The sequence below is a fragment of the Macrobrachium rosenbergii genome, chromosome 43, assembly GCF_040412425.1.
Source record: "Macrobrachium rosenbergii isolate ZJJX-2024 chromosome 43, ASM4041242v1, whole genome shotgun sequence".
NCBI lineage: Eukaryota > Metazoa > Arthropoda > Malacostraca > Decapoda > Palaemonidae > Macrobrachium > Macrobrachium rosenbergii.
The window spans coordinates 47,538,830-47,566,190 of record NC_089783.1 but is presented as its reverse complement, the minus strand read 5'-3'; the positions used below and the strand labels follow the sequence as shown (position 1 = coordinate 47,566,190).

The 27,361-nt window shown below is 42.6% G+C and overlaps 1 protein-coding gene and 1 pseudogene across 1 annotated transcript in view; both read right to left on the bottom strand.

Moving 5' to 3' along the window:
• LOC136829066 (uncharacterized) overlaps positions 1-27,011 on the bottom strand; it is a 76,208-nt gene extending 49,197 nt beyond the window's left edge. Inside the window, exons 1-5 of the mRNA XM_067087449.1 lie at positions 26,760-27,011; positions 22,331-22,426; positions 19,076-19,161; positions 12,965-14,518; positions 3,532-3,633 (exon numbers count right to left, since the gene is read on the bottom strand). Of these exons, the coding sequence (XP_066943550.1) occupies positions 3,532-3,633; positions 12,965-14,518; positions 19,076-19,161; positions 22,331-22,376 (1,788 nt within the window). The 5' untranslated portion in view covers positions 22,377-22,426; positions 26,760-27,011. The remainder of the gene's footprint in view (positions 1-3,531; positions 3,634-12,964; positions 14,519-19,075; positions 19,162-22,330; positions 22,427-26,759) is intronic.
• LOC136829090 (5S ribosomal RNA) lies at positions 7,938-8,056 on the bottom strand (annotated as a pseudogene).
• Positions 27,012-27,361: the final 350 nt, after the last annotated feature.

Here is a 27,361-nt window from a genome sequence, read left to right as displayed (position 1 = left end):
TAATGTAAGCAAAGGCCTGCTGCATTTTGCTGATGGTGAAGCACTGCAGTTCTGGTTCTTTTTCCTCTTCCTGACCCTAGTGTTCATGATGTTCCATCAATTCTTCATTCATTATGAACTGCTTGTCTACCTCAAAATAATGTAACGAAACCCTCCCCTTTCCAGTCCACTTGCTGCTAATTGCTCAAGAATCACTAAGGCTTGTTCATAACCACAACATCAAAACCCCTGGATATAGTGAATAAACTGAGAGCAGGGCTCCTTCCAAATACCATTCATATTAATGTCCTACACTTCATACCACACAATGTTTATATTCAGCACAGCCTTGTAGATGATGTATTCCTTGCAAGAGTCATGGATTCAAGTTGTAATCCAGTTCTGTTCCAGCTACAACTTGCCTATATGTACACCTAAGGTAGCAGAGCATGACAATGGCAATGATCCCTCGATCCATCAGTTGCAAGAGTAAAGTGGTAATGGGAGGAAGGTACACAGCAGTGATGTGGATGAATATCAAAGAGCTTTTGTAGGTGGCTAAGAGTGTTGTCTAAATTAAGAAGGATCTTATAAAATGGCTGAAGAACCAACCCTCAGAAGTTACATCAGTCACCCAAACTTGAGATTGGATACTGACATAACTGGGAGAGGAGCGCTGGAGGAACGTTCTTCAGTGCTCTATGATTCTGTGAAACACCAGCAGTGGTTTTAATTTAAAAGTTACCTGCCCAACTGCCTCCGAACATAAAGGTCAAATGGTCTTTTAGGACCCTAAAGCCTAGCAGGACCTTCTCCTCCTTAGATATAAATGAACCATGTGGCATTTTCTTCCAGGAAAGATCAGTCTTATCTGCATTGACTGTCTGTTCTGGAAGAATCTGTCCTCAATAATCTTTGCGAATGTTGCAAGAAATTAGGATGCTCCTGTGCCTATCCGTAATACTGTATCTGAAAATGAAAGACTGGATAAACCACTCAAGAAGGAATCCCTTTTACTGATAACCATATCAGCCCAGGCAAAGAGTGCACATTCAAACATTTATGATAGAATCTCTGCACAGGGAAGCAACCGGTATCCAAGCTCTGGATATATGATAAAGTTTCTCGGCAGCAATGTCTAGTAGCATGCTATTAGCTCCAAGGACCCACTCTTGACAGTTTGCAGCTACTGGTACCTTCCTTAGAAACTTCTCATGAGAGTCTACCTTTGCAGGTGACACTATCACTACTCGTTAGGGAGGGGAGTTAGACACATCACAAACTAAAGCTTCAATTCTGGGAGGGGCTCAATGATTATGTGGTGAGCAGCTAGCCCACCTATCAAATATTGTCAATCTTACATCTGGAGGGATAAAATTTGTAAAGTAGCCACTGGTCTTGAAAACCTCCTCAGATCTTAGTACCCATGACACTGAGAAGTCACTCCTGAAAGTTAGGGATGCAGCAATGGCCCTGGCTTTATGAGTCCTTACCCAAGTAAGGAGTTGTCCCTCTCACTAGACAACTTAAGTGAAAGAATGTGGATATGCCCATGAAGCATCTTCACAATTGACAGGTGAATGAGATTGATTACCAAAGCTGAGCTGGTTGTTCTTGCCAGGAGAGGAACTGCATCAATACCTCCCAAGCCTGATGATCTGGGTGTCTGTGGAAAGAACCTTTGCCACCCAATAAACATGGACAGGTACTTCATCTACTGCTCGAATAGGATATCAGACTTTTCCCTGTTTATCATAAACCCCAGATCACAATAAAAGGAGAGAAGATGGTCCTAATCCTGGATCAGTTGTGTCTTGTAAGAAACCAGGATCACGCAACTGTCAAAAAACCATAACAGCCAAATTACTACTGAATGATCCCAAACTGGCACCAGGATAAACACTTGCCTTGACACCTGTGGAGCAGTTCATAGTCCGAAGCAAAGTGCTTTAAACTGATACTGTTTCATCATGAACAAAACAGCAAAAATAAACAAAACAGAAGTGCTCCCAAGAGTCCTAGTGGATAATTATCTAGTAGGTAAGTATCTTCAGATCTATCATGTGTAAAGTCACCTTCTCTCACAAAAGACAGCTTAATGTAGGTTCCACTATGAACAGTTTTACAAACAAAGTCATTCAAAGGAGAGTGATCAATTTCTGGTATCTAGTCTCTAGGCACTTTCTCCCCCAAGGAGAGATGGCTGTAGAAGCCTGGAATGTAGTTGTCAATGACTTTTTGTGTCCTTGTCCATTACAGTTTGTACCTCCATTGGCAATGTGATGGATTTGGGCAATCCTGTAGAATGGACAATCCTGCAGAATAAGTAGGATATGGAAGGAGTCTGTGGGACAGGAGAAGGCATTTGCCTTTAAAGAGAAGTCAGTAATAATCCCAGAGGACCAAACTGACCTAGGCTTCACCTTGTCACTACCACAATGCCCAATTGTGCGAGACATCTTCCCACACTCCACAACAGGAGAGGAAGATTACCATCTTCAGCCTTCTCCCTTTCTTCCCATTATCATTCTTCCAGGCCAAAGCTTGGTAGGATGACTTTAGAGTCCAGGAAGGGAAGGAGTCCTAAGGAACTTTGTAGGATACTCCACTGTAGATTATGTAGTCCTGTGCATCAGTTCTCTACTTCTCCACAGCTGCCTTGACCTTACCCTTGGGAAGGGTAGGGAGGAACCCAAAACTGATCTATTCCTAAGCATGAGTCAACTCTCAGTCTGGGCCCACAAACACTTTGTACCTTATCAAAACCACAGACTGATTGGCTGGTGGGAGAGGAAGATCAACCACCAACATTTGTAACTTTGCTTTTTCTTCCTAAGAAGAGACTTGCAAAGGTAAAATTTGCCATCAAGCTGAGCCACAAATCCAACCATGATGTAGCCTGGAACTAAGCAATGGCACCCATTCCATGGCTTCTACTACAGAAGAGGAGAAAGATATTCCCCTCCAAATGAAGCTGTTCCAAACTAAGATTGTTCATCAGTCGATGGACTGACAGGTCCACCTGTAGGGGGCAGGTCTCAGCATCCCCTGGAATGATGCATTTCCACTGCCATGTCAGAGGTAAGGAGAGTAGCTCTGCAAAACAACTGGAAGATAGAGAATTCTCCAACCTGGAGACCATGGCAAATGAAACAAAGTGCAAACTCCAGGGTGAAACACAAGCTGTGCTTGCAGAGGACACCTTCCCCTATCAAAGTAAATGCAGACATCACTGAAGGGACAGAAACATGAGCAGCAGGGATGTCCACTAACACAATATACTTGGTTTCAACAGAGGAAGCCAGTGCCAAAGCAACTGGGTTTACCTAGCCTGGTACATGAAGGTACCTTCTGGGAAAGCTACTTGAAATGTTTACTGAGTGAGTGGGTGGGTACCCCACCCCTTAAATGCCTGCCACTGCTTAACTACCTTGTTATCAAGTTTTAACAGCCAAACCAGCTTTTGCCAAAGGTGTATCCATATAAAAGAATTGGGTTTGTAGTTGTGTAAAAACAAACAGCACTTCAATATATCCTTATGCTTAAACTTACTATTCTGTGACTAACCAAATTAGTCTTGGAGGCACTAGGTGCTGAAGATGTTGATGTTTGTGGGTAAACTTCAGAAAACTCATAGAGATTTTCATTTGGTTCCTGTAGAAAGAGATAAATTCTGAAGTTACTAAACATGTATAGTACTACCATCTGTTTTAAGGCAACACTAAATAACAAAAGAAAATTACAAAACTAACATTAGTTTATAAGACAGAAAACTATGAAATTTACTTTAAAAGAGATAAAAAATGTATGACAGAAAACTAATAAATGTACTTTAAAAGAGATAAAAAAAATGTATGACAGAAAACTAATAAATGTACTTTAAAAGAGATAAAAAAAATGTTTTTCAATCAAAATTTATCATTTACATAAACCCAAGCTTGTGGCTTTCATAAATTCTAAACACACCGTCCCAAAATCAAAGAAGACTCTGCTGGATGGATGGCTTCTATGGTGCATGCTCTAAAACAAACTTTTGGTTCCAGGTAGGGAAGAATCTCACTTTTGCAGTAGTCTAGATGAAACTACAAGTAGTCAGCAGCATTGAGAGATGGGACATTTGATGTAAATTTTAAGTTTGTATTGATAAAATGATATTTTAATGATAAAATAAAGTTTGTTCATACTTACCTGGCAGATATATATATAGCTGTATTCTCCGAAGTCCGACAGAATTCCAAAAACTCGCGGCACACGCAGTGGGGCCAGGTGGTTAATACCCATTCCCGCCGCTGGGAGGCGGGTATCAGGAACCATTCCCATTTTCTATTCAGATTTTCTAGTGCCACTGTCTCCTGAGGGGAGGAGGGTGGGCACTATGATTATATATCTGCCAGGTAAGTATGAACAAACTTTATTTTTATCATTAAAATATCATTTTGTTCATGCAACTTACCTGTCAGATATATATATAGCTGAATCCCACCATTGGAGGTGGGAAGAGACAGAATAGGATTTAGGAAACAAATATATGTAGGCGATTGACGCCTTGGTTCCTTACTTGTTAGCATAGCTGACTTCGTGATTACAGTCACCAAGCCTGCTTCTGCTTTACTACAGTCTCCAGCAAGGTAGTGACCTATAGCTGGTGAGTTCTAGATGATCTGTCCACGGGGCATGACCACAATGGGACTAGATCATAAGACCAACTTACAGCTTTCGACATGCCCTCTCCTGGTCCTGGGAGTCCGACAGAGGTCCAGGCCTATGTTAGCATAGCTGACTTCCTGATTACTGTCACCCAAGCCTGCTTCTGCTTTACTAGAGTCTCCAGCAAGGTAGTGACCTATATAGCTGGTGAGTTCTAGATGATCTGTCCATGGGGCGTGACCACAATGGGACTAGATCATAAGGCCATACTGTGAGGGCAAAAGGAGCAACGACCAACCACCTGACCTAGAGCCGCCAACAGGTCCTGCCGAAAGGGACACCAGATCGGGGAAGCCTCCGTAACGCCCTCTTGCGGCTCTTCGACATGCCCTCTCCCTGGTCCTGGGAGTCCGACAGAGGTCCAGGCCTAAGAAGCGTTATGGGACGGATCTGACGTAAAAAAAAAATCAAGATTAAAATATACTTCCTAACCTCTAAAGGATAGGATGAGAATCGCTTCCCTACCGCAGCAACACTGTGTCTGCAGAAGCGACAACAGGTCCTGCCGAAGGGACGCCAGATCGGTGGGAAGCCCCCCAACCCTCCTGTGGCTTTCGACTTGCCTCTCCTGGTCCTGGGAGTCCGACAGAGGTCCAGGCCTAGAAGTGTTATGGGGCCGATCTGGAGTGCGAAACGATGGTCCTAGCGAATAGCAGTCTTCGTAGATGTCGCCTTCACGCCCTGCAAGTAATGAAGCGAACACCGATTGTTTCAAGCCAGAAGGTGGTACCCAGAAGATCGCAAAGGGACATGTTCTTCTGGAAAGCCACCGAGGTTGCAATGGCTCTAACTTCGTGAGCCTTAACTTCAAAAGACTCAAGTCACTGTCTTGAACGCCGGAAAGGCGTCTAAAATGGTGCTTCTAAAAAAGCACGCCAGTGCATTCTTAGAAAGAGGCAAATCCGGCCTCTTGACAGAGCACCACAGACTGTCCGAAGGACCTCGACTTTCCCAAGTCTTCTGCAAATAAAATTTGAGAGCCCTGACAGGACACATGACTCTTTCTGGTTCATGTCCGAGAATTTCCGTCATACCCTTAATCTCAAGGTCCTGGGCCAAGGGGTAGACGGGTTCGATTTTAGCAAGAACATACGGCTTAGAGAACATACTGCATTATGGCCTCTAAAACCTACATGATTATTGATAGCCTGAAGTTCACTAACTCTCTTCGCCGTAGGCAGAGCAGTTAGGAAAAAAAACGTTCTTGTCACATTCTTGAGACGATCAAGAAAGAGGCTCAAGGTATTTTGACATAAAAAATTTAGGACGACATCCAGGTTCCAGGGAGGCGCCCTGGAATGAGGTACCTTGACAGTCTCAAAGGATCTCAAGAGATCATGAAGATCCTTGTTGTCGGCTGATAGTCTGAATGCAGTTAGACTCAGAGCGGGAAGTTTTGAGGTACCTTTCAAATGGGGCTGCCTGAGCAGATCTACCAAGGGACGCCCCATAACCTCCACAGCTCCTGACATACTTCCTCGTGAAGGGTCCACTCAGTCGGTAGAAGCTGCCGCTGTCGATCGAGAAGGTCCGCGCGGATATTCTCCACTCCTGCAACGAACCTCGCAAGGATCGTGATCCCTTCTGCGCATGGGCCCAAAGCAGGATCTCCTTCGCCAGGGCTTAACAGGGACCAGGAACAAGTTCCTCCCTGTTTCTTGAGGAATGCCAGGGCTGTGGAGTTGTCTGAATTTACTTGTACGTTCACTCGGCCTGACACTTGGCTCGAGAAGGATTGAAGGGCCAGCAGGATCGCCCCTAATTCCTTGAGATTGATGTGCCAGGACACCTGTTACCCCTCCAGGTGTCTGACACTTTCTCCTCCTAGTATTGTTCCCCATCCCTCCCTGGGAGCGTAGGAAAACAACACCAGGTCGGGGCTCTGAAGGCATAGAGAAACCCTTCCGCCAACCTCGAGGGTCGAGCCACTACCTCAGGTGAATCTTGAAAACGGGAGAGATCTTCAGGGTCTCCTCTAGATTCTCCTTGTCTATTCAGTTTTCCGCCAGGAAAAACTGGAGCGGCCTGAGATGAAGTCTTCCCAGGGAAACAAACTTCTCCAGAGAGGAAATGGTCCCCAGCAAACTCGTCCATTCCCTCACCGAGCATATTTCCTTCCTTAGGAAGGATGAGACTTTTTCTAAGCATTGCTACTGACGTTCCTGGGATGGAAAAGCTTGAAAAGCCACTGAATCCATCTGAATCCCCAGATAGACGATGGACTGCGTCGGGATCAGATGGGACTTTTCTTCGCTCACTAGAAGTCCTAGGGACTTTGTCAACTCTAAATTCGCATTCAGGTCCTCCAGACACCTTGACTGTGAAGAGGCTCGGATGAGCCAATCGCCAGGTAAAGCGAGATACTAATACCCGCCAAGTGAAGCCATCTCGCCACATTTCTCATGATAAACGTGAAGATCATGGGAGCTGTGCTTAGCCCGAAGCAAAGAGCTCTGCATTGAAACACTCGTCCCCTAGTACAAACCTCAAATACTTCCTCGACTGGGGATGTATGGGAACGTGAAAGTAAGAGTCCTGTAAGTCCAGAGCGACCATCAATCTCCTGGTCTTAATGCTCTAAAACAGACTGGGACGTCTCCATCGTGAACTTCTCCTTCACCATGAAGCGGTTCAGTCTACTGACATCAAGGACTGGACTCAATCCTCCCGACTGCTTCGAACTAGGAACAGTCGGTTGTAGAATCCTGGGGAGTCCAGCTCCAGGACTTGCTCCACAGCTCTGGCTCGAGCATTTGCTCTAATAGCTCGAAAAGGATCTGTTGTTTCTCTTGAAGGAATGAGGACGACAGATCCCTGGGCGACGTGCACAGAAGTGGTGAGTCGAAAGGGATCTTGTATCCTCTCTCGATAACTTCAAGGGACCATGACTGCCCCTCTTACTCTCCAGGCTCGCAAACGAAAGAAGCCTGGCTCCTACAGGTGTCTGGAGGCGCTGCAAATCACTTCCTGCCCCAAAGGTTTAGCGGCTCCGCTCTGAAAAGACCTCTACTCGGGAGAAGATCTAGAGGAAGAAGCTCCTCCACGAAAGGGCTTCTACTTCCTGGAGGTCTGGCCCGACAACGACATCAAAGGGACTGCCGGGCGTCTTGACGAGAGTGGGCCAAGAGGTCTTGAGTGGCCTCCTTCAAGCTGGAGGAGAGATCCTGAACAAGGACTGGGGGAAGAGATGGCTCAAAACGGGAGAACAGCAAAGCCCCTGCGACGGAGAAACTGACTTTGTAAAAGTATGACGCCAAAAAGGCATCTGGTGTTCCCAGGCGGTCACCCATCCAAGTACTGACCAGACCCAACGTTGCTTAACTTCGCTGATCGCATGAGAAGCGGTGCTCAACGTGGTATGGCCGTTGGCTGGTAGGGCCATAGGCTGTAAAGTTACAGTACAAGGCCCCTCTTCTTCAAGAGGCCTGCATAAAAGAGGGGAAGCCAGTTCCTCTGAGCCATCCCTGACTGCCTTGTCCATGAAGTTCAACACGCTGGACAGCTCCCAGGCAGATCGAGTCGGGACTCCTAATCCTGACGCCTAGAGCCCCCAAACACCAGTCCAGGAAATTGAAGACCTCCATGGTTCGAAACAGTCCTTTCAAATGGTGATCCGTCTCCGACATAGTCCAGGACACTTTGGCAGCCGACAGGAGGGACCTTCTAGGCGCGGGCCGACCAAGCTAGCGAAGTCTCCCTGGGACAACGAAGGAACTCTTGAGCCGACGCCCTCCCGGTCTCTTACCACATACCTGCCTTGCCGCTCAGCTTGGACGGAGGCAGGGCAAAAGAAGTCTTGCCTTGGGTCTTCCTTCCTCCATCCAAGTGTTAACCTTCTTGAAGGCCTTCTTCGTCGCCAGAGACGAAGTCATCTTGACAAACCCCGGCGCTCTCCTCGTCTAGGACGAAGCAAACAGCGAAGGAGGAGAGAGAGTGGCGAGGGTTTGAAACTTGTCGCCAAACAAGTCCTTAAGAAAGGCCGGCTAACACCTGGTAGTCCAGAGACGAGGAAGGGGGAGGCTGCTCAAGGACTGCAGGCTCCGACTCACAAGAGACTTCTCCCTCTTCAATGGGAGAAACGCGAGGCCTTGCGGTCCAACACGCAGATGGGATCAACACGCTTCCCGAGACTTTGATTGCTCTGAAGCTTCACTCGAGCAACCAAAGAGGCGCCCTCCCGAGAGTCCATCCAGCGCCCTGCACGGCAGCGAGAGGAGCGCCCTGACGAGCAGCTACAGAAGCGCCCAGGATAGCTGCTTGCGGAGCGTCACGATGGCGGTCCAGCTGAGCGCCCTGCACGGCAGCGAGAGAAGCGCCCTGACGAGCAGCTACAGAAGCGCCCAGGATAGCTGCTTGCGGAGCGCCACGCTGGTGGTCCAGCCGAAAGCGCCCTGCACGGGCAGCGAGAGGAGCGCCCTGAAGAGCAGCTACAGAAGCGCCCAGGATAGCTGCTTGCGGAGCGCCACGATGGCGGTCCGCTGAGCGTCCTGCATGGCAGCGAGGAGCGCCCTGACGAAGCTAGAGAAGCGCCCAGGATAGCTGCTTGCGGAACGCCACGATGGCGGTCCAGCCGAGCGCCCTGCACGGCAGCGAGAGGAGCGCCCTGACGAGCAGCTACAGAAGCGCCCAGGATAGCTGCTTGCGGAGCGCCACGCTGCAGCAGAGCGTCACGATGGCGATCCAGCTAAAGCGGAGAACACGACTGGGAGGCGAAGCATGCTTGACAGAAAGGCCCCCAGTCAATATATTGTGAAATAGGCTACCTACTTGGGAAGTCTCAACTCCCGCTTAGCCTACGAGTACTAGAATTTGGCTCGCCACGTTAGGCAGGTAGATTTAAATCAGTCTCGGCGAGATAAAACCTATTCTCGTCGTTTTAACTAAAATTATGGTAGGTTATCTCCTCACCCTGACTAAAACTAATGTTTGATACCGACCTGAGTAAATTATGGCATCTTTAACGTTTACCGTGCTGCTTTGAACTCGCGAAAGCGTTTGTTTACTTTTTACTAGGAGGCAGCCATTTGCCTACGTGACGTCACTCTAGTCCCGTGCACTTTGACTGACCCAGCGTTACTATTGTTTCTTCTTTATTATCGCTTGACTCGCTCAATCTATGCACCTTCGCAATAGATAATATTTGTTAGCCATCTTCCAGATGCAAAAAGGAGCACTATTAGTGCGAGAATGAAATCCTGAACTAATAAATTAGCAGGGTGGGAGGCAAACAAAGCGATCATTTATCAAGCAAACCTGCCCCTACACCTCATGCATGTAAAGTGAGGATCTACCTGAAACTTTTGTAGCCTCACCTTAAACTCATTCACACAACATACTCTGAAGCTAGCATAACTAGATCCAGACATCATCCAAAGAGCAATCAAAAGCAAATTCCACAAAAGCGTATGCCAATCCACAATCCAAAGACAAAACCAAAAGTCAAATAGAATACTTAAGTGGAAAATAACGAGTTTATTGAAATCCAAAGACGGAGGTACTGAAAACAGTTGTTGACAGTACCGGCGACAGAGAAAATCTGAATAGAAAATGGGAATGGTTCCTGATACCGCCTCCCAGCGGCGGGAATGGGTATTAACCACCTGGCCCACGCGCAGCCGCGAGTTTTTGGAATTCTGTCGGACTTCGGAGAATACAGCTATATATATATCTGACAGGTAAGTTGCATGAACAAAATGTTTGTTCATAAAAATATACATTTGTTCCATGAACACATGTACATCAGTAAAAATGGCAATGCAGGTGGGAGGAATGAGAAGTTAAAGAAAATCCTTAGAAATTAAAGATAAGAACCCAAGGTCTGATTTAAAGCAAAGAATCCCAAGCTCTAAAGTGAACAGGAAACTGAAAATTAACGATTAAAACTGTGCAACATTATCCACGAAAGCAAGTCCTTACGACAATCTACGTAATAAACGATGTGATATTTTGAAAGAAGTCATCCTGAAACAGAGAGGATTAAAAAAAAATGATTACGCACGCACTAAACTGACACAAGTAATTTATTATGAAAGTCATGCATAGCACAGATCCCACTAAACAGGTGTAACCCTTGCAAAAAATTATCCTTAAAAGACAGAATGGAAAGAATAAATATACAAAGGTTATCTGAGTAATGCTACCATCCCTTCACCTTCAAGACGATGTAACTGGGCCAAAGTTCCATCAGCCGAAGTAACAGCTTTGGTATTCACACACAAACTGGGTTGTTTAAGAGGGAACATTTCCTTGTCCCTAAAAGGTGAAGGGTGCCAAAATGGGCCTTCTTTCTCCAGAGATGGATGAGATGTACCTTCACAACTGGTCAAGATAAAATGGCTACAACTCTAGCCTTCCTAAGAAGATACTTAAGGAAAACACCTTACTCAATTATCTATTCTGCAGGAGCCCACCAAAGAAACACCTGATGAAGAGGACCATAAATTATGAACGATTTGGTGTCATTGTTGCTACCTGGGAATCTCCAATAGGGAAGATTCAAATTTCTTGGTTACTGTGATTCTGATTAACAAAATTTAGGCTTTAAAGCCAGCACTGAGGTCCTTTAAATCATTCAGTGCTCAAAACTGTGAAAAGTGGAAGTTGAAGCAGTTAGACTGGAAGATAAAGAGATCCACGAAATAGAGGAGATGAAGTACAATGATCTTAAGGTGTAACTGAGAGAAAACCATGCAGCTGCACTAAGAAGTAATAGTTACAGAGGTTGGACAGCAAGTTTGAAGTAAAAGGCTAAAAAGCACAGGCAGCTAGGTTCCTGTGCGATAAGAAGCCTGAGTCTGACAAGCAGGTTTCTGTCATAAGCCCTGGAGATGCCTCTCATATAAGAAAAGAAGTGGCACAGCAATCCTTGCTCAGTCACTCCCGTGCAACTGAAGACCTTGGGAAAATTTCTAGAGTTCCATTCCAACTAACATAGCTTGGCCTTGCCAACTGAATCTTCAGTGGTCTCCCTCCCAAAACTGGCATCATGTTTTCTTTGTTTACTCACACCACCTATTGTGCTTGACAAATCTGCTTCCTCCTCTGTAATTTCCTTTGAATCATGATCATCTCCGATAAAACCTAAAGTCTAAAAATGATCTAAGGCAGGTTTGTCTGAAACTGTGATATAATAAACACCACCACAGTCACTACTGTCACTATCATAACTATCTGATAGTTCAGGTCCATTACTATCATTGTCATTTTCAAATAAAGTCTCAGTTCTACTTCATCATTGAGAGAAATCTCCTCCCTTCGTGGCATTTTGATGGTTACTGAAGGTCTACCCCTCATCCTAATATTATCCTGTATGTGAGAATCAAATGTTGCCATTTGTCACTAGAATATAGACAAAAGCTCCTCACAATGACGAGGGGAATGCATTATCTATTAAAAGCTGCCTAACTTGAATGAAAAGTATTATGACTGAGGAGGTAAGTCCCACATCATGGATGAAACCTTTTCTTGACTGAGGAGATCAGTCCTGCACAGCAAAAGGGTAACTTAGCATCTTACACTGAGAATGATATAAGCTAAAATCTAACTAAAATGAATCACAAATCCTGAAAGATTTGAAAAAAAGTTACATCTAAACAAATAACAGGTAATTATGAATAGAACAGCTGTTCAATGGGCCACAGATCCACTTCAGTCTCTGGTACACTGAGAATGATATAAGCTAAAAGCTAACTAAAATGAATCACAAATCCTGACAGATTTGAAAAAAGTTACATCTGAACAAATAATAGGTAATTATGAATAGAACCACTGTTCAAAGGGCCACAGATCTACTTCAGTCTCTGGGAACTGCAGAAACAAGGCACCAGTGAAGGAAAAACTAACTAAGGTGAAATTTGAAAGAATCCAGTGAATGTAAGCATAACAATGACCAAGAAGTTATATGGAGAGGAATAACATGGAAGACATGAGCACGGAACAGACCAGACACACATGGAATCCTTAATTACTAGCAGGGTCACTGAGGGTCTTCTTGAAGTGTACCTAAGGAGCATGCTTTATGTACAAGATACTGTAAATTAATAGTCTGTGACACAAAAACTATCCAAAGACGTCAGGTGAGAAATTTTTCATATGTGTAGTAACAGTCATCTGTTTAAACTAACAGGATCATGCATTTAACATCTTTTTTGATAAATCTTCAAAGAATACTACAATCTTAGGCTGAACTTACCCTCCTTTGGATGAGTACCTCTCTCATATAACATCTAAAATTATTTGTCAAAACATTAGTCTTTAAATCAATAAAACGTTTACTTACAGAATTCTGTGAAGTTTCTGCTGTGATCTCAAGACTGTCAAGAAATTCAGGAATACCAACAGTGCCTTTATCAGTTCTTATGACAATTTCTTGCTCTTCCATCTTCACAGCTTCAATAAGGGTATCAATGGGGTTCATCTGAGGAATACTTATTTCTGGAGGGCTAGTGTGCACAGGAATTGATACATTGACAACAACTGGAGGTTCTGGAGGTTCATCAAGTTCCATTTTGAGGTCTTCTTTTTGATGCTCATAGGATTCTACTGCTTGAGGGCTTGGCTGCGGTGGCTCCTGAGATTTTGATTCTTGGGGCTGGATTGAAATAAGAACTTCTTTATCTTGGGGATGATGTTCAACAGGAATATCATTTGCTTCATTAGGATGGAGGTCATACTGTGTGCAGTTGACTTGGGTTGTTGTTACTTGTGAATGAGAAGTGTGTACTGGAAGAGACTGTGTTGGAGTAGGATGTGGTGGCTGCTGATCAATTATTACATTGTGTCCATCTCCACAAGTCTGAGACTGAATGATTTGGGGGTGAGCTGAGGTGGGTACCATGAATGAATTCAATGTCTGAGAAGCAAATCCTTGTTGCTGAATTACTTGATTCTGTGGCTGAGTTACAATGATTTGTGGGTAAGCAATCTGATTCTGTAACCCAATGGATACACTATGAAGCTGGGCTGGATGAATTTGAGATTCAGGTGGGGGGTGAACCGGATGGCAAACAGTAGTTGGCAGACTTGAATTCAAAACTGGAGTTAGAATTTGTCCATTAGTATAAAGAGGTGTTGATGTAGTAGCAACTACAGTTGTAGTTGTATGGCTTGGAATTCTTGATACAAGAGAAGGGGGAGGAGTTGGAATTGAAGGTGGGGATGGTACTGTTGATGATAATGTGGAAACTGGGGTTAGATTTGAGATTAAAGCACCAGGTGTAAGGCGGCCAGGAGGAGGAGGAGGAGCAGGAGTAAGGGGACGAGCTGGAGTAGAAGGACGAGCTGGATTAGAGGTACGTGCAGGGGTTGGAGGACGAGATGGTGTATGGATTCGAGGAGAGGGACGGGGCGGTTGAGGGGCTCGGAAGGTGGGAGTTGATGACCGCGAACTTGATGATGAAGCTGATTTCCTCTTGACATCATAGCGAGACCTCTTCCTTGGAGGTCCATTCAGGGTTGGTGGTGAAGTAGTTTTCGATGTAAGCAAAGGAGAAGTACCAGTGGGTGAAAGGGGAGTTGTAGCTTCAGGCTTTGCAGTAATATGAGCTTTCTGACCATCCTCATCAACTATAGCCAATCCACGAACTTTCAGGCAATTGGCAGCATGTAATATGCCTGATATGACATTTTCTTTAACATTCACTTCACCATTGTACATAAAATCCAAAAGTACTTCCAGCTCAGAACTAATGATATTGTTTATGACTATGACTGGGTTAACACATGGTGTCCAATCAAATATATCACTAAAATATTCACTGCAAGTTGACAGTACAAACTTGTGAACTGGGTAGAAATGTCCTTCACATGCTAATGTTGCATCTGTGAAGGCATCCTGTATGCAAAAAAAGAAAAATACAGTAAACATTAACAAATCATTTCTTGATAGTGAAGTAGAATCTATTACTTGTAATTAATGAAAAAGGCACACTTTTCAAGATATCAGTACTGTACTTTGCTTGTAATTAATGAAAGTGGCACACTTTTCAAGATATCAGTACTTTGCTTGTAATTAATGAAAGTGGCACATTTTTCAACATATGACTTTGCTTGTAATTAATGAAACAGGCACATTGTTCAACAAAAGACTTAGCTTGTAATTAATGAAAAAGGCACAATTTTCAACATATGATTAAAAAAAAAAAATTACATTTTTATGATAAAATGACATTTTTATAATAAATTAAGGTTTTATATATACTTACCAAGTAATTACACTGCTAATAGTTGCTAATATTCGTGGCAGCTTAAGTTTTAAATTTCGCAGTAGCGCTCTACTGTTTTGTTGTACGTAATTGACGCCACCCACTTTCGGGAAGAATAGGTACAACCCGGCTCAGGAGCCCAATTCGTTCATGCTCTATGTCCATGAGAGGGGAGGAAGGAGGGCTCCAAGCATGTAATTACTTGGTGTGAGTATATATAAAACCTTATTCTATTATAAAAATTTCATTTTTATAAAAGTAACTTACCAAGTAATTACATTGCTGAATCCCACATAGATGGGAGGTGGGATACATGGACACCAACTACTCAAAAACACTCAGTAATGGAGATGAATTTGAAACAGATAGATAGCCAGCATTGGTAAATGCTTCTTATAACCTTACCTGGTGAGAGAGCTACGGCAGACAGGTACTGCCTCTGGCTGGTGCTCATCATCAACCTGTAGTGGCGCAGCAGTAAAGCTGAGGGTCACCTCTACTCTAGTGGGTGCCTTGCAACCAGTACAAGAAAAATCGACCTACTAATCTTGTTACCAACATCACATAAAAAAAAAAACCAACCTCAACCATTACAACAATGACTGATGGGTACTCCAGGTACACAATACCCCCATGCTTCCCATAACTTGATCACCTAAAATCAAGGCGAGGAGACAGAGAAGTAAAAGATATAGTCCTATCCTTCCTCCCCACATACCAAGCCAGCCACGGAGAATGGACCTAACATACTGCAGTTTTCATATGTGGTCTCCACATCGTGTAAGTAATGAGAGGCAAAAACAGATCTACTCAATACGTAGTTTGAAGTATAGTGGAGAACGAAAGATTGCGTGTAATTCAAGCTAGGAATACTGAATGCACCATTTGTACTAACAGTAAGTTTATATCATTTATGTCTTAGATCAATATACACAACGCAATGAAATGTTTTAAATGCAATTTGGAATAGCCTATGAGTGAAGTAACCTGGGCGTCGTAGTATAAGACTTAGACTGCGATTAGGTTAGTAGGTTTCAAACCATTTAGGCTATACGATTACACTTACGGTCTGAAATGCTCTACTTGTTCTGAATGAGTTGGAATACTAACTGTCAGGCTTTTAATTAACAAAGAAACAAGGCCAGGGTTTGGAAGGGGTCTCGTTTTTGGCAAAAAAGCCAAAGGTGAATGAAAACACAGCATTCTCTTGGGAAAATCTTGACTCTCCTGTTGACAGCATGCAGCTTACTGACCCTCTTAGCTGATGTCAGGGCCAAAAGAAAAAGGGTCTTCCTAGTAAGGTCTCGTAGCGAAGTTGAATGAAGAGGCTCAAAACGAGGACCTGAGACAGCCTCTAATCCCTTAGTTTGGAGGTACCAAAGGGCTTGATGAGATTAGATAGGTCTTGAAGAAAACAGAGCTCAGTATTGCCCTGGAACCTTTGATCGTAGAGGAGGAAAGGCCCCTAGATGTCCTCAAGTAATGAAGAAAATCTGCAATATCTGCTACAGATGTCTGAGAAGACAAGATGTTATGCCTTCTACACCAGGCCCGAAAGATTGTCTACTTGGCCTGGTAGACTTTGCTGGAGGATTGCCGTCTACATCTCGCAGTAACCTTTGAAGCTGATCTTGAAAATCCATTCTGTCTAAGGAGTTTCCTGACAGTCTGTATCCTGTAAGAGCCAGAGCCTGAAGTGGGACTGTCTGAGCAGACTTGGTCTCTGTGGTAACAGCCTCGGGAAGTCTGTCAGAAGCTTGAGGAGATCTGGGAACCATTCCTTCCGTGGCCAGAAAGAGGCTACTAACATCATCATGACATTTGTGTGGTTGTGAAACTTGTTGAGGACTTCCCTAATCATGCAAAATGGCAGGAAGACATATAGATCCTTGTTTGAACAGTCCTGTAGCATGGCATCCAATGCCCATACAAGAGGTCTGGGGCTGGCGAACAAAATAAGGGAGGACGATGACTCTTGGAGGTCGCGAAAAGGTCCATGAGTGGTCTCCCCCAAAGCTTCCACAGATCTGAGCAAACCTGTGGATGAAGAGTCACCTCTGTGGGGAGTACCTGATTGCGATGACTCAACTCGTCTGCAAGGATGCTGAGCTTGCCCTGGATGAAACTTTACATACACGAAAAGACTTTCCTTCCTCCTCTTTGGATGACATTCTTATATAATAACAAACAAAAAAAATTAAACCAAATTTGAAAAATGAACTAATCATCAACAAAATTCTTATAAACTCCCCAATGCATCCTTGCAGGCTGACAACAGAGAAAAAATTTGATAGAAAATATACGCTCAAACCACCCGAAAAGGGATGGGTGAATAGATGGTTCAAACTAAATGATCCTATTATTTTTTGTTTACTTTCAACTCTATTGTCCTCCCGCCTGACGCGGGAATACAGCTATCATAATAGAGAGATAAGATTCATTTAAAAAATCTATTTTTGGTGGCCACTATTTGTTCTTAAAGGAGCTACCCTTATGGTCTTGTCAGGGGCTCTGTAAGACAGACAAACCAATAACAAGAATTCTCACACAGCTGGGCTTGGCAAAATTAATGCCTGGTGACAGTGTGATAGAGTATAAATGGACTCAGCCCAGGAAAGCCCTATTCCCATGCCTACCATTGCTTATCCAGTATCACTAATCACCCTTTTCACAAAGCTGTGGAAATGGTGAAAGAACTGACCAAATTTGCTACTAATTGCTAGGCCTCTGAAAGAAAAGCTCCCATTACTGATTTCCATACCTTTACTTCATGGAACGCAGATGGCTTTGAGGACTTACTGCAGCTACCAAAAATAGGTTTTTCCTACATTAAACCTGTTCTTTGATAACATAACCGTTGCCTCTTCTAAAGGACAACATAAAAGAAAATGACAGGTGATAAAATGGCCTAGCTCCTGAGCTAGGAATCCAAAGTATCCATGGCTAGTGGTGTGGGTGATATAGCATTATCTCCCATCTGAGAAAAAGAAATCGCTGAAACCATGGCAGTCAAGAAGAATGCTTTCTGGAGCATCCCAGCTGTGGTTGTATTGGGACCACTGAATTGAAGAGACAAAGAACTTTAGTCAAGGACAAGGGAGTAGGCGCTAAAGACTTTAATACTGGAGTCTGTGACCAACCCATAGAATGGGGGGGCTCCGAGAGCGCAGCCCTGTTTGTCACAACTATGGTAGTGGCCTCAAATTGTGGATAAGAAAATTTTTTGAATGATTTTAATAAAAAAAATACCAACTCAGCTCTCTACGTGGCAGTAATCCAATCACATTTGCTGTAAGGACTGGTATTGCCAGACTGATATAGTCTGTAGTTTCTGCACCTAACGATGTTAGGTGCATAATTCCCATGGTAGACTAGATTTAGGAATTCCACATGTGAAGGTCATGGCTCAGTCAGTCAGAGAGATGAGCAGACTACTTTCCCTCCTACTGTTTGAGATACAACAATGGATGATGATGCAATTAATTTCTTTGTCCACTGTTATAGTGGTACGAACCAATGATGCTAGGCCATATTAGGGCCACTACACAGGATGTTCCATTGAAAGTTAGCAGTCCTAATAAATCTGGGACAATGAATGGAAAAAATAGAACAAAATTGAAATAACTGAAAAAAATTGAGCCCTCAAAAGGATAAAAGTCTTGCAGCTGTCAAATGCATGTTTACAAGCAGAGACTTGGGAGCAATGCAAACATAGTCACTTCATGCATAGAAAAAGGGCCTTCCTGCCTCAAGTCCACTTTATCACTAAGTCATACAGCACTATTCTTGCCAACACCAGCTGTGTAAGAATACTTGTTATTGGATGGTCTGTCTTTTGAAGCCCCAGGCAGAAAATAAGGGTAACTCCTTTGAAGATCGACAGTGGCTACAATACAAAAATATATCTTTTAATAATTTGTCACAAACAACAATACTACATCACAAATGAAACAATTTACTCTTGAAACAAAATAGTTAAAAAATACAATGAAAAACAGTTTTATTCAGCTGAAGAAAATAACCACCATGTGGCCTTTATGTCTAACACGGCTATTTACAGACTTCACAAAAGATAAATCATGCTGCTAGAAAGACTCATCCACCTCTACTGAAGGCACCTGCAACTTCTGTACCATGAACTTTACTATTAGGTTTGTTATATCTAAATGATGCAGAAATATTTTTACCTTTCTCCTCAGGCCTTTAATGGCCTGACTGAAGATATTTTTATGATCCATCCACTGCAATGCTAACAAATCACCATCCATTTTCCCTGAAATACAATAATTTTCTGAGATTAGAAAAACAAGATGTTAAAATTCTATTGCTGATATAAAAGCGAACAATAAAAATGGCTTAGCATAAATGTACATTTAGGAGGATGACTCATTTAAATGTTTTGAGGTTATTTTTTGCCCGTGCTTTACAGTATAATGATTAGTGAAAACACTCGGTTAAGTAATGACTGTCCTCAAGACTTCAATTTAACCTGATGTCCTTGCTAAATATTTCATGCAGCTACTTCATTTCTGAGGTTATGGCAAGCATCAATAATCACTGTAACAGCAACTTTGACCCAAATATATTCAATAGGAATACATTTTGAGGTGATTACAACCACCTAAAATTTAAATGTGTGTTTTTGCTGTTAATAAAAAAAAAAACAGCTAACTTCCAATAATTTTCATCAAATACTACCCTCCCATTTTAGGTATGCTTAACATCTTATGAATCACTTTCACCAAATGTCAAGCTGCTTTAATACACAGGACAATTCTAGCTTTATTCTGTCATGTGGGTGTTCCCCACTGCCAGGGGGAGACCACTCACCATGTCATGAAAACCATTTTCTCTCTCTCTCTCATTGGCTTCTCACAAGGTATTAGGTTCTTGGTTGCAACAGCCAATCAGCATTTACTGTATAATCACCAAATGTTACAACACCCTTGATATACTTGGCAGATCTCACCAACAAACTGTAGTTATATGACAGAAAGTGAATCAGTAATCACAAACTGCTTAGAAAATTCTGTTCAATACGTGAGTGTGAATTTCTTTGAACATGTATAGAAGAAGGTAAAGAGTACTTCAGGGTACATGTATTTCAAGTATTGTAATTACATTGCCATGAGCTGCAAAATATTGCAATTATTTACAGCAAACTTTTCCCAGATATCCAGTCCTCAAGTCTTATACTGTATGTCTTATAAAGGAGAATCTTCAGCAGCTGTTGGACTGGTTTTTGAAACCTGCCAACAAGGTAGTTAAGGTAGTTGCAGGTAAGCAGGAGGAGGAGTGTGAGGCTGGGTACCATTCACAAAACTGCTTGCACTTACTTTTCCCTTCAGCTACAGAGGAAAGTGTAGGGTTGGTTGAAGCTGGGATTATGAGAAAAGACTTTCATTTTAATATAGGAATAATGCAATTTACTTAAAAATATATCTGTTCCTACAAGAAGGCTCACTCAAATTTTATACATAACTTACTCCTTAGATAGAAAGAAGTGTCTCATTTGTCTCAATCACCATCCACAAACATTAGCTTCCTGGTCATTTACATAAGTGGAAAAAGGAGGATTCCTCTAATCTTGTATGCACCTTGGTATGTGCAGGATTCTAGGAAAGAACTAAATGAACTCCATCTCTCAAGTCTACGGTATGGAAGAGCTGGTCAGTTAGCAGCAACTATTATCTCAAGTCCTATGGATAATAACATTCTACATACATAAGCCCACATCATATTTGCCATAAGAAAAGCAAAGGGAGTCATAGCCTTCAGATTGGTGGTCCAAGTGTAGTTATATGCATCAGGCCAGACCTGCACACACTCACCTACCACTTATTGACTACCTGATGACCTGTTTTCAATGGCTGAACCAGCTTGTGCCAAAAGTTTACCCTTATAAAAGAGGATGGTTTGTTTTCCCATGAGAACATACTATTCACAGCAAATATACACAAAGTTACAGAAGTCAGATACAATTGAAGAGGCAGTTAATTAGAACAGGGAATAGGCCTTTTACTACACTTCCTTCTTCATCACCAGCTCCTCCTTTTAATTACCCTTCTCAGACCCCTACACTTCCCTCACCCCCACCTCTGCCTAGGCCTGAGCCTACAACTTCGCCTCTGCCTTCTGCTCCCTCTTTTGTTCAAGAAAAGCATATTCTGAAGTTAGAGTAATTGCCCAAGAATTGTTTCAGGAAGTGTAAGTCATTGCACCAATTATCAACACTGCCTTCTTAACCTGAATAACAGCATAAAGTTGGTTTAGCTTTAGCATCTAATTTGAGATAGATTAACAATAATACTAATGTTAAAGCATCTTCTGTTATTTGTTACATTTCCAATTGTATTCAGTCTATTGTTGAGCCTATCTATTTTGTTTCTGTATCTTAGTCTCCCTGCATTCCTTCCACTCCTGTCTTCCCTTGTAATCTACTCCTTCCACATGTTCCGTATGTGTCTCGGGGTGTTGGTGGCCCTTCTTCTTCTACCGCCTTTACTGTTTGTATATCGCTTTTGCTTCATTAGAAGGTGTCTCAGCTGAGACAATGCTAGATGCCATTCCAGCAACTTTACTGACTTGTGATCTGCCTTTTGCTGGCCATATTCAGCCTCGTGAGCAATCGTGGACGGTACCACTGACCCAGCCTTCCTCCCTCCTTGCCATAACTATGCTTTGTGGCATTACATCACTGCTTTCTCAGCTGCTTGTTGGTGCCTCAGGTTAGGCGCAACATGAGGGTGTGCTTTCTGTTGCCTTCCTTCCCATGTCATCTGTGGTTTTGCTTGAGGAGTTGGCATTTGCTGACCTGACTCATGCCCTGGCAGATAAGGAGATCGATGTAGAGTAGTGGTCTTCTGTGTTTCAGCAAATTGTTTATCATTGTGCTTCTCTTTCCTCATTTAGCTGAGGAGGCAGATTCGATAGGGACTAGGTCTTGCTGTTCTTGAGTACATTAGTGCCTGCTAAGTCTGTGAAGGGACTTGGGCTTTTCCTCAGTTTGGGCATGTTCCAAGGAGGTTTCTTATATTCTGAAGCACCTAATGGAGAAAACAGATGAACAGGCAGTCATCTAGGTCAGCCAAGTAACCTCCTTCTTTATTCTGAATGCTGATTATAAGTGAAATCATAAAGATAAATTAGCAAAACATGAATCCAATGAGCACAGATATGAAAAGTCTGGGAGCACCCAGAGGGAAGTCACAAAGGGAGAACCATTTTCTATGAGAGGGAAACTTCAGAGCTCAGATGTACTTACCTGACAAGTGGAGGTGGTCTTTTTCTTTAGTGTATCTGGGCAGCTGCTAATAGCAGGACCAGGCAACCACAAAGTAACAGGACATGTTAAAACAAAACTCAGCTCTTTACACGCACAATGCAAAATTTACAATACAATGACTGCCTACCCAACAACAAGTGCCACCATTCAAAATTACCTTTGGTATCTTTCAAAATTTTTCTGCTGCCATTCCCATTCTCCATGGCACATTTTCTCTACGAAGTATTCACTTGGGACGAGGAACAAATGCAACCTGTAGGAAGAAAAAAAATATTAATGATTTTTGCTTGAAAACACCTATAACTGAAGAAATGTACTGTGTTCATTTCTTTTAACAAGTTAAACCAATCAATCAATCAGAACAATTTATATGCCCATGTATTCTAGGCCTATGCTTGCATGATGTAGGCCTACACTTGTTCATTTTGAATTTAACTTCCGCAGTGACCAAGGTTATGATGGAGAACACTTTACGGAACCTCTTTATTATTTTGTGTAAAGAGTTTAGCAATATCATAGACCCCAACTTTGAAAGATAGTTGATGGGGAACAATTCAATTAATTGTATCAAAACAGCCTCCTATGAGATTACAGTGGCATATGCAACACATGCATGTAGTGACAACAGCATACATTACCTGGCAGATGGGAATTTGCTGTACAATGGCAATCCAAAGTACTTTTGGCTAGGCTATATGACAGTTTCATTTCTTGGTACTGTGTTAAAAAGCATTATCTAGACAGGCCAGAGAATAAATTTTGGGGACTCTTGGATTTAATCATATGAGTGAAACTGCCCTAAATCCTCCCAACATCCCTTTTAGCTAACTTTACTTCTTTACCCCATGCTCTCATCCCACCAGTTCAACAGCCCAAATCACTCATGTACGAGTACATCCTATGAAGAAGAATAAATTAAAAGCCACTTCTTAAATCCTTGGAAGATGTTATTACCACCAGAACACTCTGACGATGACTCTGAGTAAGGTAAAACTAATTTTCAAGTTTTTTTTTGCTTTCACATCTGAGGCAGCAAAGTACCCCTTCCCCCTGCAGATCACAGCACCATAATTTGAGGTTAAGGGCATGTCCCTGTTGAAATGCACCTTGAGGATATTTTTATGTTGAATGAGACGGAAGCCTAAGCTGCTGCACAATGGTCTACATCCACCCCCTTCATCATATAGCCCAGCCCCTCTGAAGCAGTCAAAAATTGTAAAGATTGAGGAATCATTTATTTTTTCTGTATTATTTTATTTTATACCATTACCCAAGGTTAGAATTTTTATGTTAAGATCTTAAGTTTCCTTAACATGCTTAATTCAAATATCACGCTCAGGGCTGTCACAAATTTACTGTTACCGAAATTTATTCCAACAAATGTTGTTACCTACTAAAATTTAAAGTTTTTTTAATGTTAACACTGCCAAGGGAATGGAGTTTCTAATCAGATTCTGTTTGTTAAAGTGCACTGCATCTGGAACATCTTTTATTTTCACCACGAACTGTGGGTACGTGGGAGAATGCTGAAACGTGAATGGTTGTTTTGTTGTAAGTTTCACATATTATGTGGGATTTCAGAAATCAGGCATTGCTTGAAAAACTGGCTTCAGTCTGCAGTCATGGCATCTTTGGTTCTGCTGTTCTTTTTGTTCCCTGGATTATTTAGGTTGATTTTCTAAATCCCATGCTGAATTTTGTTATCCTCAAAGAGATGCTCTTGTTTAACTTCCGGAACACTGTGTTTTACCTTTTTCTCTGCAGTGTACCAACTCAAATTACAGTATATGGAAGAATAGCACTTACAGTACTAAAGTGCTCCAGTGAAACTTGCAAAGACTGTGAAGTTATTTTTCGGCAAGTGATTTTAAATGTACCTTCTTGGAAGATTTTAACCTTCAAGCATGAAAGGTGAATTTGTTCACAAACCACTGGTTAACCATCCAGTCTGATGCCCAGTGGCCTTCAACATCTAGGGAAGATCCTGACCAGTCTAAATACAGTTCTGATTCAGATTAGCATGAGCTTATGTAATGTTTTGAAATAACATCATGCACTAATGTAAGGACCTGGTGCCCCAGGTTAGGTTAGGTTTCATACAGTTGGTTAGGTCACTACCTTATCATTATTCATTTGCAATGCCTTAGATTAGGTTAGGTAGTGGGTCAACAGCCAGGTGAGGACCCAGCGTCCTATGTTAGGCTAGGTTAAATCTATCCCTATGTTTTATTCATTTTGTGTTTTCCCCCACAAAAACACCCCGATTTCCTACTGTGGTCACCCAAATTGTAGGATATAAGGGTGGAGTCAATTATCTCTATAACTACTTAATGACTAACAAAACAATTGACGGAAACATTCAAGGCATACATTAACACATACGAATATTGTATTTTCAAGAACAAAAACGTAAAACTTGTTTTCAATGGAACGAACACAGAGCGAGGGGTCAGGGCTACTGTACACCTATTAGTCATTTCTGTAGTTGGCATTTCAAATGGAAAACAACTTAGACAGACTTATCTTAACCTAACCCTTGGTAATGACCCCTCCCTCTGCATTCTACCTGACCAGTGATGATGTATGGTTCAGAAACATGGGAAGAGTGAATGCAGAGTGAGGGGCCAGGGATACTGTAGTAAGCAATTCAGCTGGAATATACCTTAACTAGTCTTACCTTTGCCTAACCTCAGATGCCATGCCCTAACCTGGCCAAGGAAGTTTCATCCCCTTCCTCCCCCAAAATAAGTCATGACCACACACTGCATTCTGCCCAATGCAGTGAGGGGTCAAGGTTACTTACCATTACCTAACCTAACCTTGAACACTGTGCCCTAACCTGGCTAAGGGGGACCATTGCACCTTTAGACCCCCCTGGTAAGCCATGATCCCTCACTCTGCATACTACCCCTATCCTAACCTCAGATGCCATTCCCTAAACTGATGGGGTGGGGAGGGGGGGCAAGTAACTCATGACCCCTCACTGTACATTCTGTCCCAAGTGTAACCTCGGATGCTGTGCCCCAACCCGGCCAGGAGGGCTTTGCTCCTCTGGAGCCCCCCCCCCCCCAACAAGTAAGTCATGACCCATCTGCATTCTACCCTTGCACAACAATAATAGCAAGAAATCATCAAACATGAGGGAAGCTGTTAAAAAATATATGGTTTGTGTTGGGGAGCTTTCAAGAAAATATTAATAGGGTAGCTTGCAAAACAAGCTCCGCATTGGGTATTATTTTGAGAAATGATTTTTCCTCTAGTATTTTGGTTGCTTATTAAGAATTTAGAATTATTTTTTGTCCTTCAATGTAATTATCCTGTAATTAACCTAATGAGTTGTACGCTGGCCATCCTGGAATGCTATCGCATGCACAGTGTTATAAGGAAGCTTTAGGTAAAAAGTGGAATTTCCTTCATCAGGGGGTTTAGGGGCTGGAGCCCTCACGACAAAGTAACACAGCCTGCTAGGTTAGGTTAGGTTTGGTTAGGGTATGTTAATTTAATATAGTTCCTTCTATAATGTTTCCTAAGCCAATCCTTTCTTAAACACATGGCACCCTAATGACTTGTGCATGAGCGGAACCATTTCATAACAACAACATGGTGGTCCAGTCTATCCCCGAACGTTTCAAAAACCCTGCATTCCCAAAGGGTCCCCAAACATGTTGGGTAGAGAAGAGGTTAATAATAAATGACCAACAATAAACAACACCACCTCCTTCATCAGCAACACTAAAGCTATGGGAAAAATCAATTTTCAAGGTAACAGTCTGTGCGGAACTCTTGCTTAGCCTAGAAATACCATAAATCAATTTGTCATAAAGGCTGCGGCAAGCTAACAGGCTAGCCTATATACAAATCTACCATACCTTGCACAAATTAGCCTACCAGCATAAGCTAGCTTTAGCCTAGCCTACATAAAACACAAATTTTCCCGTGGCCAAAAGAAATTGGAAAATCCTGACACTGCTGACCTAGCCTACCCTATCCTTGCCTGGCCTATCAGGAGGTAAGACTTCACTTTTGTTCACGGCCTGATTCCCGTCAGTCGCCGACCGGGACAGGTTACGGCCTTTTTGAGGGCCACCCGGCCTGGCCAGGGAACGTCACCCTAAGTCAGGTTAGGTTAGGTAGGTAGGATCCGGTTAGGTCAGGACCTAGCATTACAGGAAAGGTTGTGTCTTCTTACGTACGAGAAACCTGCCCCGGCAATCAGGCTGCGTAATTAAGGTAAAGGTTTTACCTTGAATTTTTCTTACGATCTGTACCTACCTAGCCTATGTATGGCACAGTCAGGTCACTCGGCTGACCTGTAGATATTCGCTTTCCCGACCTGTAAATATTCGCTCTACCGACCTGTAAATATTCACTTTAACGACCTGTAAATATTCACTCTACTGGCCTGTAAACATTCACCCTGATGACCTGTAAATATTCACTCTACTGTCCAGTCAAGATTCACCCTAATGACACGTAAATGTTCACTCTACCGACCGGTAAATATTCACCCTGATGACCTGTAAATATTCACTCTACTGGCCCGTAAACATTCACCCTAATGACCGGTAAATATTCGCTCCACTGACCTGTGAATATTACGATATATTTTAGCGCTGAGGAGGTTTTTTAGCCTTGGCACTGGCCCTCTTCGAATTTCTTCACAGACGACGGCTTTTCACTTCTAAAATTCGCGTAAAAACACCAGCCAGCCGAGTTCTTCAATTCACCACGACTAATTCTTCGAAACACAGCGAGATAATAGTCTTTATTAGAATTAAAACAAGGTCACAAAAATGTGTAAATAGTGCGCCAGGCAACAAAGCTTTCACGCGTTTAACGCTTTTGTTTCGCGAACGGAAAACAGCTCCGCTAAATATAATCCGATACCGCGTTCTTTTTTTGTAAAAGTGTGGCGAAACAAAATGCCCAATTTATGGCTCGTCTAAAGTGAGTTTAGTGAGAAAATAAAATCGGATAACAGCCTATAATTAAAATTTGTGCTTTAATGGCCACGTACAAACAAGCTGTTATGTTTAAAATAACAAATGTTGGTCGCCAACAGACTAATTTCATTTTAAAACTCTACCATTTTCTAACATTCGTATTTTGTTAACGAACGCAGCCTTTCGAGCAGTCATTTGTTTGTAAACAATGTAGAGACATCTGTTGGTGGTAACGGTAACTAATG